The 14,632-nt window shown below is 51.4% G+C and overlaps 1 protein-coding gene across 2 annotated transcripts in view; it reads left to right on the top strand.

Moving 5' to 3' along the window:
• Positions 1-14,632, top strand: part of IPO13 (importin 13) — a 560,046-nt gene that overhangs the window by 249,260 nt on the left and 296,154 nt on the right. For both annotated transcript variants that reach the window (XM_085602928.1, XM_085602929.1), the window contains one exon: positions 12,604-12,745. In XM_085602928.1, the coding sequence (XP_085459054.1) occupies positions 12,604-12,745 (142 nt within the window). The remainder of the gene's footprint in view (positions 1-12,603; positions 12,746-14,632) is intronic.

Genomic DNA, 14,632 nt, shown 5'->3' with positions numbered 1-14,632 from the left:
TTTTAAATCCAACAACTTCTGGCCCCTACAGCAAGTTGTTGTTCCGACTTGCTTTGTAATGGTATGCGATGTAACAACGCGGTCATTGTAACAACAGCGTTGTAATGGCATGCGTTGTTTTGCATATGTGGTAAACGATGTTTACCCAGTGATTACGGTCATGGGTACAGTATGTGCTCCATCGCCATGCCAACGGTCTCAGTAAGTGGAGCGGGTGAGCAGCAGTGCTGGCGGGTTGCGGGTGAGCAACAGTGCTGGCGGGTTGCGGGTGAGCAGCAGCCCTGGCAGTCTGTGGGTGAGCAGCAGTGCTGGCGGGCTGCTGGTGAGCAGCAGTGCTGGCGGGCTGCTGGTGAGCAGCAGTGCTGGCGGGCTGCTGGTGAGCAGCAGTGCTGGCGGGCTGCTGGTGAGCAGCAGTGCTGGCGGGCTGCGGGTGAGCAGCAGCAACGTTGGCGGGCTGAGGAGCAGCAGCAGCGTTGGCGGGCTGAGGAGCAGCAGCAGCATCGTTGGCGGGCTGAGGAGCAGCAGCAGCGTTGGTGGGCTGAGGAGCAGCAGCAGCGTTGGCGGGCTGAGGAGCAGCAGCAGCGGTGGCGGGCTGAGGAGCAGCAGCAGCGGCGGTGGCGGGCTGAGGAGCAGCAGCGGCGGTGGCAGGCTGAGGAGCAGCAGCAGCGGTGGCGGGCTGAGGAGCAGCAGCAGCGGTGGCGGGCTTAGGAGGAGCAGCAGCAGCGGTGGCGGGCTTAGGAGGAGCAGCAGCAGCGGTGGCGGGCTTAGGAGGAGCAGCAGCAGCGGTGGCGGGCTTAGGAGGAGCAGCAGCAGCGGTGGCGGGCTGAGGAGGAGGAGCAGCAGCAGCGGTAGCTGGCTGAGGAGGAGCAGCAGCAGCGGTGGCGGGCTGAGGAGCAGCAGCGGTAGCGGGCTGAGGAGCAGCAGCAGCGCTGGCGGGCTGCGGAGGAGCAGCAGCAGCGCTGGTGGGCTGCGGAGGAACAGCGCTGGCGGACTGTGGCGGAGTAGCGGTGGTGGGCTGTGGAGAAGCAACAGCAGCGTTGGCGGGCTGCAGAGGAGCAGTAGTGGTGGGCTGCGGCGGAGCAGCAATTCTGGCAGGCAATGGATGAGCAGCAGTGCTGGCAGGCAATGGATGAGCAGCAGTGCTGGCAGGCAATGGATGAGCAGCAGTGCTGGCAGGCAATGGATGAGCAGCAGTGCTGGCAGGCTGCGGAGGAGCGGCCGTGCTGGCGGACAATCGATGAGCAGCGGTGCTGGCGGGCTAGGGATGAGCAGCAGTGCTGGTAAAGCTACTAGTGAGCAGGAGTGCTGGTAAAGCTACTAGTGAGCAGCTTTCTTGTGTGAACTTGGATGTTGTGATGGCCCTGTTGCCAGATACTGTGAGCATAAGGCTTCACTCTTCTTGAAAGGGGCTAATTTATCTCTCTCTCAGGCACCTTGCACCAAAGCAGAACAGCCCTGTAGTACAAACACCTGTGAAATGAATACAAACAATACACATTTGTAAACCTTTGCTGTGCCGTGTCAGCAAAAGACCTCTTGGTACAAGAGAAGTCCATGATGGGTTCACGATATCTGCTATGTAGGTTAAGATTGCTCAGATCTGTTAAAAAAGGTCTTACTCCGTTAAATGCACTTAGGGTTGGGAGTCTCCTTTCAAAGGGAGGAGGAACCCAGATCTTCCTACAAATTTCCAGGTTAATGCTGTCTGATTTTAAATGGGAGCGTATTGCAAAAAGGTGGCAATCTGTCGACATTGCGTTGCCTGTTTAGGCACTACCATATCCTGTATATATCAATCAATCATAACATTTGTATAGCGCGCTACTCACCCGGAGGGTCTCAAGGCGCTGGGGGAGAGGGGTCCGTTACTGCTCGAAAAGCCAGGTCTTGAGTTGCTTCCTGAAGGAGAGATGGTCCTGGGTTAGCCGAAGGTGGATGGGGAGGGAGTTCTATGTCTTGGCAGCCAGGTAGGAGAAGGATCTTCCTCCGGCGGTGGCTCTGTGGATGTGTGGAACGGCAGCGAGGGCGTGGCTGGTCGACCGTAGCTGGCGGGTGGGCGTGTAGAAGGTCAGGCGGTTGTTGAGGTATTTGGGGCCCAGGTCGTGGAGAGCCTTGTGTGCGTGGGTGAGGAGTCTGAACGTGATCCTCTTGCTGACGGGGAGCCAGTGCAGGTTTCTCAGGTGGCCGGAGATGTGGCTGTGTCGGGGGATGTCCAGGACGAGTTGTGCGGAGGAGTTCTGGATGCGTTGGAGTCTTTTTTGAAGTTTGGCTGTGGTTTCGGCATAGAGGGTGTTTCCATAGTCCAGTCGGCTGGTGACGAGGGCCTGGGTGACTGTCTTCCTGGTTTCGGTGGGGATCCATCGGAAGATCTTTCGGAGCATGCGCAGGGTGTTGAAGCACGATGATGAGACGGCGTTGGCTTGTCTGGTCATCGAGAGGGAGGAGTCCAGGATGAAGCCCAGGTTGCGTGCGTGGTCCGTTGGCTTGGGAGTGGTGCCCAGGGCAGGGGGCCACCAGGAGTCGTCCCAGGCTGAGGGCGACGATCCCAGGATGAGGACTTCCGTCTTGTCTGAGTTCAGTTTCAGGCGGCTGTTCTTCATCCACTCGGCGACGTCTTTCATCCCTTCGTGTAGGCTGGTTCTGGCGGTGGCGGGGTCGTTGGTGAGGGAGAGGATCAGCTGGGTGTCGTCGGTGTAGGAGATGATGTTGAGGTTGTGTTGGCGTGCGATGGCTGCGAGGGGGCTCATGTAGACGTTGAAGAGGGTGGGGCTGAGTGATGATCCTTGTGGTACGCCGCAGATGACTTCGGTGGCCTCGGATCTGAACGGGGGGAGGCGGACTCTCTGGGTTCTTCCGTCGAGGAACGAAATGATCCACTCCAGTGCTTTCTCTTGGATTCCGATGTTGCTGAGGCGCTGCACTAGGGTGCGGTGGCAGACAGTGTCGAACGCTGCGGAGAGGTCCAGGAGGATGAGGGCCGCTGTTTCCCCATTGTCGAGCAGGGATCTGATGTCGTCAGTGGCTGCGATGAGGGCGGTTTCGGTGCTGTGGTTGGCTCGGAAACCGGACTGCGAGTGGTCGAGGGATCCGTTTGTCTCGAGGAAGGCGGCAAGCTGTCTGTTTACGGTCTTCTCGATGACTTTGGCAGGAAAGGGAAGGAGCGAGATGGGGCGGAAGTTCTTGAGGTCGGTGGGGCCCGCTGTTGGTTTCTTCAGGAGGGCGCTGAGCTCGGCGTGCTTCCAGCTCTCCGGGAAGGTGGCGGTGTTGAAGGAGGTGTTGATGATGTCCCGGCGATGGGGTGCGATGGTGGAGTCGGCCTTGTTGAAGACGTGGTGGGGGCAGGGGTCGGTAGGGGATCCGGAGTGGATGGTGTTCATCGTGCGGGTGGTGTCTTCGGTGCTGACCGGGGTCCAGGCGCAGAGGGTGGTGGTGGGGGGCGTTGGTTCAGTGGTTGGGTGCGTGGTCTGTGCGTCGAAGCTGTTGTGTATGTCGGCGATCTTGCGGTGGAAGAACGAGGCGAGTGAGTTGCAGAGGTCTTGCGAGGGAGTGATGTCGTTGTTTCCGGCGCTGGGGTTAGTGTGCTCTTTGACGATGCTGAAGAGTTCCTTGCTGTTGTGGGCGTTGTTGTCCAGTCGTTCTTTGAATGCTGTCTTCTTGGTGGTGCGGATCAGCTGGTGGTATTTGCGGGTGGCGTGCTTGAGGGCAGTCATGTTGTCTGTGGTCTGGTCGATGCGCCAGGCTTTCTCGAGGGTGCGGCAGTTCTTCTTGGAGTTCTTAAGTTCGTCGGTGAACCAGGAGGCTTTCTTGCTGCCGGGTCCGCTGGGAGGGGTCTTCAGTGGTGCGAGGTCGTCTGCGCAGTTGGTGATCCACTGTGTGAGGTTGCGGGCTGCTTCGTTGGGGTCCGTTGTGCTGGCGGGAGGGAGGTGGTGAGCTGGTCGGCGGTGATCTTGCTCCAGCTCCTGCGAGGAACCTGTTGCGGGTGGTGGTGGGTCGTTGTTCTTCTGAAGCTGAAGTGGACGCAGCTGTGGTCAGTCCAATGAAGTCCGGTGGAGTGGCTGAAGGAGATGTACTTGCTGGAGGAGAAGATTGGGTCAAGCGTGTGGCCGGCGTAGTGGGTGGGGGTGTTCACCAGTTGCTTGAGTCCGAGGTTGGCGAGGTTGTCCTTTTTGTTCTCCAGGTGGAAGTTGAGGTCCCCTAGGAGGATGTAGTCAGCGGAGGGGAGGGCGTGCGGGCTGATGAAGTCAGCGATGTCTTCGCTGAATTGTGTGCGTGGTCCCGGGGGTCTGTAGATGAGGGTGCATCTGAGTGTGGTCTTGGGGTCGGTGTGAATCTGGAAGTGGAGGTGTTCGGCGGCGGTGAGGGTGTCGTCGGAGTTGGTCATGATGCGGATGGTGTTCTTGTGTACGATGGCGATGCCTCCTCCAGTCTGGTTGACGCGGTCCTTCCGGGTGATCTTGTATCCGTCCGGGACGGCGATGGCGATGTCGGGTGCTGAGGAGGCGTTCATCCAGGTTTCCGTGAGGAAGGCGACGTCTGGTGATGTTGTGTCGAGCATGTTCCAGAGTTCGACGGCGTGTCTGTGGATGTAGCGGGTGTTGAGCAGGATGCACTTGAGGTGGTTGCTGTTGGTGCTTGGCTTGGTGGGTGCGGTGCAGGTCCGGAGGTAGGTGGATTTGCAGGCTCGGCAGGTGAAGGGTCCGTGGGTGCGTTTCGGGGTGGCTCTGTAGCAGGCTGGGTTCCGGTCGGGTTTGAGTGCGTTGAGGGTGGCGGCGTCGTAGGTCCGTCGTGTGGGCTGGCATCGGCGAGGACCATGGGTTCTGGCGCTGGGCGCGGTCCAGGCGCGGACGGGAGTAGACGGGCTTGCCTTTGGTGCGCCTTCGGCGCACAATCGGCGTGCCCGCTGCGCGTGAACGCTGCGCGTACGTGCGGGGTCCATTTAAGGCGAAGTGGGAGGGAGGAGCAGCTGGGAGGCGGGAGCGGGGGGGGCAATGGGGTTAACAGAAAGAAAAGGGGCGGGGCAGCGGCGGGAAGCGGGGGGCAGAGGGGGGGGGGATCACACCAGGGGAACAGTGAGCGAAATACAAGGCGCAAGATCCTACTGTACAAAAACGAAGCACTAAACAGTAGACAAACGGTGGAAATACAGAACACTAACTGGGCACAGAGGGGCAGAAAAACGGGAAAAACGGTCGAAAATGCGAGCAGCAGCGAGGGGGCACCGAGGTCAGGGAAGGACCTGTGGTGCTGGGGGAGCCGCGCCTACAGCTGGTGGCCGTGCGGCGTGGGGGTGTCCTGGGACAGGTCACACTCGCCTACGCCGCGCGGGGACCATTTAAAGCCAAGTGGGAGGGAGGAGCAGCTGGGAGGCGGGAGCGGGGGGGGCCAATGAGGTTAACAGAAAGAAAAGGGGCAGGTCCGCGAGGGGGCAGCGTCGGGAAACGGGGGCGGAGGGGGGGAATCACACCAGGGGAACAGTGAGCGAAATACAAGGCGCAAGAACCTACTGTACAAAAACGAAGCACTAAACAGTAGACAAACGGTGGAAATACAGAACACTGTAACTGGGCACAGAGGGGCAGAAAAACGGGAAAAACGGTCGAAAATGCGAGCAGCAGCGAGGGGGCACCGAGGTCAGGGAAGGACCTGTGGTGCTGGGGGAGCCGCGCCTACAGCTGGTGGCCGTGCGGCGTGGGGGTGTCCTGGGACACCACGCTCCTAACTTTTGTTAGGAGCCTGAATCTGCAGTGGTAAAGGTATTCCTCATGATAACGTTTATGCACCTGGAGTGATAGAAGCAGTCTCCCCAGCCTTCATTCTATGTTCCATAGATACTATTATCGCTTAGCAGCTTAGATTAGTGCTCTACTGCAAGATTGGATGAGGTTTGTGGCTGTGTTTAGACGTCTCATTCTTGGGGTTCCCCTGGACTTTTTTGCTTCTTAAATGCGTGGGAACTAGGGGTGGGCCAAGTTGTCGTAGTCCCACCATGCAGAATTCGAACTCAGCTCTGTGACTCCATTCCATCTCATCCCAATTAATTAAACAGAAACCTCACACACCTTTGGTAAAACAACAAGCATCTCTGTCTTTGTATGCTAAAATGCATATAGTCATCTCAGAAAAGTGAAAATGAAAATATAGCAAGCAGTGAGAGAGGTGGTGATTTTGTGGTCCTGCCTAACCTAGGGGGAGAACAAAGCAGATGCCTTGAACACAAAGAGCACATCGTGCTGAACGATTCGGTGGTGGTCCCATCCTACTAAAACCACCCCAAGCACAGTTATGGCCAAAAATACAATCCCAACCAAAGGCCCTGCAAAGCATTATGGGACGAGATTCTAGAGTGCAGTGAATATTGTAGTATCTAATATCAAAACATTTCTCAAGCACAGCTCTCCTGCTCAGCTGAGAGCTAATACTATAATATTCACTGCACTCTAGAATTTCGACCCATAATACTTTGCTGCGCCTTTGATTGGCTAACTCCAGAGTTTTTGCATGAATTCCATGTTTTCAATGTGCAACCCACTTCGTGAAACTCATCTCATCCCAATTAATAAAACCGAAACCTCACATACCTTTAGTAAAACAAGTAACTATCTTTACATGCTAAAATGCATATAGTCATCTCAAAAAAGTGAAAATGAAAATATAGTAAGCAGTGAGAAATGTGATGATTTTGGGGTCCTCCCTAACAGGGAGAAAACCAAGCAGAAGCCTTGAACCCAAAGAACACATCATGCTGCATGATTCGGTGGTGGTCCCATCCTCCTAGGACCACCCCAAGCACAGTTATGGGCAAAAATACCATCCCAACCATAACATAGCTTTACTGGGTTTACCGGAGACAAAGAGACCCCCTCCCCCTGCTCATCTCCTGAATCTGTCTCTTAATTGTTCCTGTAATTGGGAATCTTTGCAAGTCTCTCCAAAATAAAAGCTCAGTGGCGATGTGCAGAATTATCGACTTGTGTTCTCTTGGTGATGTGTTTCTTGAGGGTTAGTTTGTGTGAATTTGATGGCTTGTGGTGTTTGTAATCCCTTCTCACTCCTAGATTTCAAAGGTTACCTGCTGAGACGCAGCGCATCGTGCAAAAATGACTTTATACGGCTGGTGGTTCTAGTCTCTTCGAATGTCTAATTTTCAGGCTAGACGGAGCGCACATTATATTCTCTTCTGCATTGTAGGCATTGACATAGGGGACCCCAACTGTGGAAGTCAGGCAACGTCCTTGTTAATGTGCTCCATGAGTGTGCATGTTCTTCTAGCAAGCAGTCTCCCCTCTTCCCGGTCCTGACTTCCTCCTGCCTCCCACACCACTCCCACGTCGAGGCTGCTTCCACTCTCCCACTGCCCCGTCAGAACACTTCCAATGCTTGTTTATATTATTTAGGACTGAATTATCCCAGGAAACGTTCTCTATATTCTAGTATCCTGGCTAACTCCTCCGCTCCATTCAGTGACTTCAGTGAACACAACCTGTAGTAAACCTACGACTTCACAAAGTCTACCGAGCACTGCCCAAATGTTCCCATTGTAGTGCCCCCCCTCCACCCCCTGTGTAAGCATTGTGTCTGAGCCTTGCCAGGGGCAATCCTGGTCTGAAATTCTGCCCTATTTCACTACCAATACATAAAACCTGTTTTTTTTTTAGGCATCATGCCAGATACTGTATAGCCCAGACAATTAAACAAGACAAAAGTTCAAGTCCTCCACCGCTTCCTGAAATAAGTCTTCACTGCTCTGCTGTTGCGCTTGCCAGATGCCATGTTGCACTTCCCAGCTGTTCTAAAGGAGCAATTTGGTTATCCAGCTGGAGTGCAATCGTTTCTAAATCCCAGACGCACCAGGGATAAACAGTGCTCTCCACTGCCCAGCTAAGAAGCACCCACACTGTGATAGGGTGCAATTAAACTGTGTGTTTTAGCTAGCCTGCCTTGTGTGGCTGTGGTGCAGATTCTAATTGAATCTTGACTAGCCATCATCCTATGCCCGTGGAAGTAAATCTAAGGGAGCCTTGGCTACACGGAGAACTGTGCTCATGCCAAGGAATCTAAGGGAATGCAAGCTAGCCGGCATCATGAGCCCATGGCACTGAAACTGGGGAAATCTTGGCTAGCCAGCATCCTGTGCAAAGATATTGTAGAGAGTCTTAGCTAGCCAGCACCCTCTGGTATCACTAAGGAGACTATCGAAATGTTGTCTCTCCCGCATCCTGTGCCAGGGAGTAGAACGACTAGGCAGCATACTGTGCCTGTGCCAAGGAATCGAAGGGAGTCTTGGCTAGGCAGCTTACTGTGCCAAGGATTAGGATGTAAACTTGGCTAGGCAGCATTCTGTGCCAAGGATTAGGAGGGAGTCTTGGCTAGGCAGCATACTGTGGCAAGGATTGGGAGGGAGTCTTGACTGCAGCATACTGTGCTAAGGATTGGGAGGAAGTCTTGGCTAGGCAGCATACTGGCCAAAGATTGGGAGGGAGTCTTGGCTAAGCCGCTCACTGAGTGGAGAGAGGCATGAAAAAGTGGCATCCAGCCTTTGATAAGTGTGACAACGGGGGAGATTCTCCCACTTTCACTCCAGTTCAGCTTTACAGATGAAACTTGAAACACCCGAGAGAGTCCACACAAAGTGACAAGGAAGGTCATTGTTAGAAATGTGGTTTCTGGTTGGCTAGGGTAAACACCTATGCCAGGCAAATCCCATCACTCTAGTCAGAGTAAGGGAGTTACATACCCAAGATAACCCCTGCCCACCCCCTTGGTAGCTTGGCAGAGCAGTCAGGCTTATCCCCAGAGGCAATGTGTAAAGCCTTCGTGCAACCAACCAACCCACACACACACACCAGTGACACACTAGCCACACCACAAAAAGAGAATCCACACAAGGTTATATAAAAATATCCTTTGTATTATGCATAAAAACACATTAGACCACAATCACATAAATCACTGTGCCACTAGACACTTGTCATTACAACGCATTGACCATAAAACCACTTTGCCAATGGGCCAATTGTCATAGCATCACAAGGTAATGCAATCAAGTAAAGGCTTGTGGATTGCACACATCATTAAAAAAAATCACTGTACATAATCAGCAGTTCCCACACGGGGCACACCACTACATACATTTATATCTCGGGTCATGAACTGTCCCACAGCACCATATCAGGATATAAGAAAACAGTAGTCCCAAATTATCATCAACCCTCATGGTTGTGTAGGTATTCCCCGGGTGTGGCACACTTGAGATTCCCTTACCGGTTTAGACATTAATTGGAACCCACCATAAGTGATAGGCCTGTTTGAAAGATCCCATCGTATTCTGTAGAAATGCGGCGATCCACGTGATCCCCGGCCTCCAAATTGGCCCCAACGCAGCTAGGAGTGCAGCAGGCTCTGGCCAGCCGCACGAAGCACAATGAGGGCGGAAACCTGGCACCTAGCTGTATGGAGCATGATGCAGTCCTGCCGGCAACCCAACAACCGAAGCCAAGCAGGGCAATTTTAGCACCACCCCCTAACCCTGTCCCCCCTTCTCTGGACCGTGAGCACTCGGGAGGGAAAATGTCCCCAACAAAAGCACTCGTACTGTTCAGTGTGAGGGAGTTCCAATGGATGATGACCTTGAGTCGGCCACCGCTGCCGTCGACTTTGGCGTCCTCGCTCAGCTTCTTTCCGAATGCGGGGAGTGTGGACAGACCACGTCTGGGAGCCCCGTGGGTCTATAGAAAGAGAATGCTGGTGTCCGGGCACACAGGAGATTCGCCAGGGTAGATGCTGGCTTGTTCCCCTGGGTGGGGAGATGGGGGGGGCTTCAGAGTGCACGCCAGGATGGTAGCCCTCCAGAAGGTCCCTGCTGGTTCCCTGGGGTGCTGTAGCGGGAACGCTTCACAGGAAGGCAGAAGACGACTCTGCTGGTTTCTACAGCAGGACGAGATTGATCGGCGCCTCGGCGCGATCTCGCGAAGCCGGTATGGCAGGGCAAAAAGCCCCTCCCGTTCATGCTGGGTCCAAGAAAAGGCAGGGAGCAGCCCTCCACACACACTCCTGCCAAAGAACCAGTCACAGCTCTCGGCACACGCTTTCTGGCACCATGCGCTCTAGTTTACCAAGACAAGGGGCATAACAGCACTTCTTGGAGGGCATTGGGGGCACACCAGCAAGGTGCAGGTTGGCAGGCCAGCACAAGAGTCCTCAGGGCAGATCAGCAGCCCTTCTTTCAGCCCAACGGGCAGCAGGTCAGCACCCCAGAGGAGTCAAGTCCCAAGGCGATTCCTCCTGGCAATCCAGCAGTCCTCTGGTACTATGCAGAGCCAGCAGCATCTGGCTACAAGTCCCATGCAGTGTCTACAATCAGGGGGTCATAGCCCCTGTACTTATATTTCAAAAGTGTTTATTCTGGGGGCACTTCATACACTTTTCAGAAGTGCACAACACCCCTATTCACATCCCAAACGCTGGCCCCAGACACACTACAGGGGAGCGGAGATGGCATTGTGAAAGTCAGGCACAGCCCTATTCAGGTGCAGGTGCAACTGTTCCCACCATTCTAAATTCAGACCAGGCATATTCAGGTGCGAGGAAAACTCCTCCCAACCATCTAAATGCAGCCAAGGTTTATTCAGCCTACCGCTGAGTCACCCAGGAGAGGCAGGACACACCTCAACCCCCCTTGTGACTGTCTAGAGTGAATGCACACCCCCTTTCCCCTGTCATTCTAAACCAGACAAGTGAATACACATGCAAGCAGGGCACAAAGACTCATAAGCTCACAGAAAGCCCACTTCGAAAAGTGGCATTTCTAAAATAGTAATCGCACATCTGCTTTCACCAATAAGCAGGATTTGTTACTACTATGTCAAAGATAGCCACGCTACCCCTCTCATATCAGAAATTACCATTGAAGCACATATCAGGGAATTCCAAATGCAAACATGTGAGAAGGAAGCCTCACAGCATTGAGAAACCAGATAGGCTGTTTGTCACTACCAGGACATGCCACACAGTTAAGGCACATGTCCTACCTTTTACCTACACAGCACCCTGCCCATAGGGCTAGCTAGGGCCTACCTTAAGGGTGAATTATATGTTGTAAAAGGGGAGTTTCAGACGTGGAAACCACTTTTTTTTTTAGTGCCTCATCACCACGTAAGTAAACTGCGCTCATAGGCCCTCCAGAGTCCTGAGACACATTTGAAAGACTACTTCAGTGGGTGCCGCATGCAGCGCTGCAGGCCCACTCGTAGCATTTAATTTACAGGCTCTGGGTATATGGGATACCACTGTACAAGGGACTTGCAGGTAAATTAAATATACCAAACATGTGTAGACCAATCTTCAAAAGCTTACAAGGGAGACCACATGCATTTTAGCACTGATCAGCAGTGGTAAAGTGCCCGAGTCATAAAACCAACAAAAGCAGGCCACGAAAAATGCAGGAGAAGGCAAAAAGTGATGGGATGACTCTGATAAAAAGGGCCAGTTCCAACAGTCTTTAAATGTAAAAAGTTTTTTTTATCCTATATCCCTTTGAATATCAGGATATTTACCTGACAAGGGATTTATAAGAACGGGATTGCTATTCCTGAGGAAGGGCGGTAAAAGTGGGCAAAACATATCGACATCGAAGCAGATAGGAGAGACAAAGTGGTCCTTATTATCCCCTAGGCCATCTCCATTTTCTTATAAGTTTTAATCCTATCCAAGGAACCCATGATTGAAGATTTTTTAAGTGTATTCTTGAGGTAGGTTTACACTTATCATATCAATGTCTATCTATATGTAGTTTACTGGGTGGATCCCAACACATACTTGCTTGTATTGTCTTCCTACTCCCTTTGCTCCATCCCAGGAGTTGGTCTGTGCAGGGATGTTGTAGCAGCCCTATGATGAAGCATCCCACTACCTAGTGTGTGAGGGCAGTTTTAGGAAACCTTGCGTGTTTCCAGAGAGAGGTGCGTTTCTACATACACCTACCTATGCCTCCTTTTCCTCTTTTTGTGGATATCAAAGCTTATAATGGGGAGAATGCAAAAGAAGAACCTCTCTCCTCTTCTTTTGTGTGTGATGTGATCATCATGGGCTACTAACATTCTTTGAGCAATCGGAATGAACCTTGGCTACCAGCATGCTGGGCTGAGGCAACTAAGGGAATTTTATCTGTCCATCATTTTGTTCTAAAGATGAAAGGGAGTCAAATCTAGCCAGTATCTTACATCCTACCCTAATTGGGGGGGCGGTTGGTTTTACGCTTGACTCCTCTCACTGCTTCCTACAGTGAGTATAATCTAGACACAAACCTGCATGTGTTCTTTTTTTTATATCTCTATTCTCCAGTTCAAAGTATACCCATGACAAAGGAATTCATGGTACCGCACCCTAAAAGGTATTTCAAGATATTAAACTTGTTTAAAGCTGAGTCTCAGTAATGTTTGATATGTTTTTGGGCAAGAAAGCACTGATTGCTTTAAAGGAGCAGTATTCTTGGTTTTCGATGGGCCAGTGTAATTTAAAACTGTAGATGACAATTTGCATCACATATTTGCTTTACATATGACATAAAACATGGTATTTTAAATTCTGTTCTTTTGTTTCTCACAGGGCGTTGTTGGACCAGGTCGATCACTGGCAAAGTTTCTTGGCACTGGTGAATATGATCATGTTCTGCACTGGCATCCCTGGGCACTACCCTGTCAACGAAACCACCAGCTCTCTGACTCTCACCTTCTGGTACACGTTACAGGTGAGTACAGAAATGGAGCTTGTTAAACTTACTGTCTACCAGACTCTACTACAGCTGCCTTCTAACAGAAATCAGTTAGTACTTGCTTCTGCTGAACTTCTGGACATGTAGATAATGCTTCGATAACACCCTGACGCTGGACATATTGTTTATGCCTCACTAACACCGGAAGCATAGTTTACGCTTCACTAACACCAGACATATAGTTTACACTTCACTAACGCCAGGCATAGTTTACGCTGCACTAACAGCCTAGCATCAGACATATACATTGGGCTGAACAAAAAACAATATATATATATATATATATATATATATATATATATATATATATATACACCACCTCCTACTTTAGAAGTAGACAAGGGGACAGGTGGGGCTTCCTTAAACCATTTATTCAGACTTATGGCATGACTCGTTTCGGCAATAGCCTTTCTCAAACGCCTCGGGTGCTTGGGGTTTCTTGTTTTTGAGTCTTTTATATTTGGCCCCTCCTTTTAAAGTAGCGGGTGCACACCTGAGCTACATTTTATCTGAGAACACTCAAGCACTTTAGTGATTAAAGACTGCAAGTCCCATCATGCAGTTTGTTCGTGGCACGGATGAATGTCTCTGTCAGCCGGATTTTTTGAATTACTTGAAGTAAGAGGCTGATTTTGAACGTGGTTAGGTTGAAACCGTAGCACTGTACTGGGAAACAAACCGTCTCTGAGCCTTCACTTCCAGCCACGCTTTCCCACTGGTAGCATACCTGGAGACGCCGGTTCAGTAACTTTGTGTGTGTGTGTGTGTGTATATATATATATCACAGCAGCTTCCCCCATTCATTCAAGAACGAAGAAAGGGACACAGCGGGGCTTGCCTGGATGCTTTATTCACAAGAATTCGGCATGACCGGTTTCGACACACAGCCTTTCTCAAATGCCTCCGTCCATTGAAAAGAGTCCCCTCTAATGTTCATAGAGCTCCTCCCACCAAAATAGTGAAGGGCCCAGCTGCAACTCGTGCTGATATCCAGTAGTCCCATGCCACGAACTACCGGTCCCATCATGCACCTGGCTGGAATATCACAAGCTGCAGCGGGAGTCTTTAACGGATATGCTGGGGGAATAAGCGTCCGTGGGTCCCCTACTTCCCACCTAATCGCGAAGCGGATATATATATATATATATATATCTATCTATCTATCTATCTATCTATCTATCTATCTATCTATATATCTATATATATATATATATATATATATATATATATATATATATATATATATATCCAGCAAACTTCTCCGATTACCGGAGCCCTCGACCCTTCAGGGCGACCTCTAAAAGCGATGGGCACGGAGCAGCCCACCCAATTCATCCAAGGCAACAAGAAAGAGGCCCGATGCTGGAAACAACTGCATTTATTCATGGTTTGGCAGCACAGAAACAGCCTCCGTTTCCTTACGCGTTTCGGCGGTCAATGCCGCCTTGTTCACAGGTGGAGGCAATATCCCAGGCAAGGTGCAAATGTGCATGCTTTGAAGTAATAAGTCACATGACCAGTCCGTTAAACTTCATATCCCATAATGCAGGTAAGTTCGTTTTTCAAAATAGATAGGCAAATCCTGGTCTTATTTTACTCGCATTATGTTGGAGTGGAAAATATTCAAAATACAACTGTTCACGTTTATTTATAGTTTTTGCAAAGTGCTCACTTGTTCATGTAAGCCTCGAAAAATTGCCTGTCTCCAGCACGATCAGAAAAGAGAGTTCTCCCTTCTGAATCCCTTCCAAACGCTCTCTGTGTATGCTTTAGTGGCACAATCCTTCGTAGGTTCAGAGAGGGCAAGTGGGTCATGCTCCTCATTCAACATCCAGCAAACTTCTCCGATTACCGGATATATAT

The sequence above is a fragment of the Triturus cristatus genome, chromosome 4_2 (genome assembly GCF_964204655.1).
Source record: "Triturus cristatus chromosome 4_2, aTriCri1.1, whole genome shotgun sequence".
Taxonomy (NCBI): Eukaryota; Metazoa; Chordata; class Amphibia; order Caudata; family Salamandridae; genus Triturus; species Triturus cristatus.
This window is presented reverse-complemented; position numbering and strand designations above follow the sequence as displayed.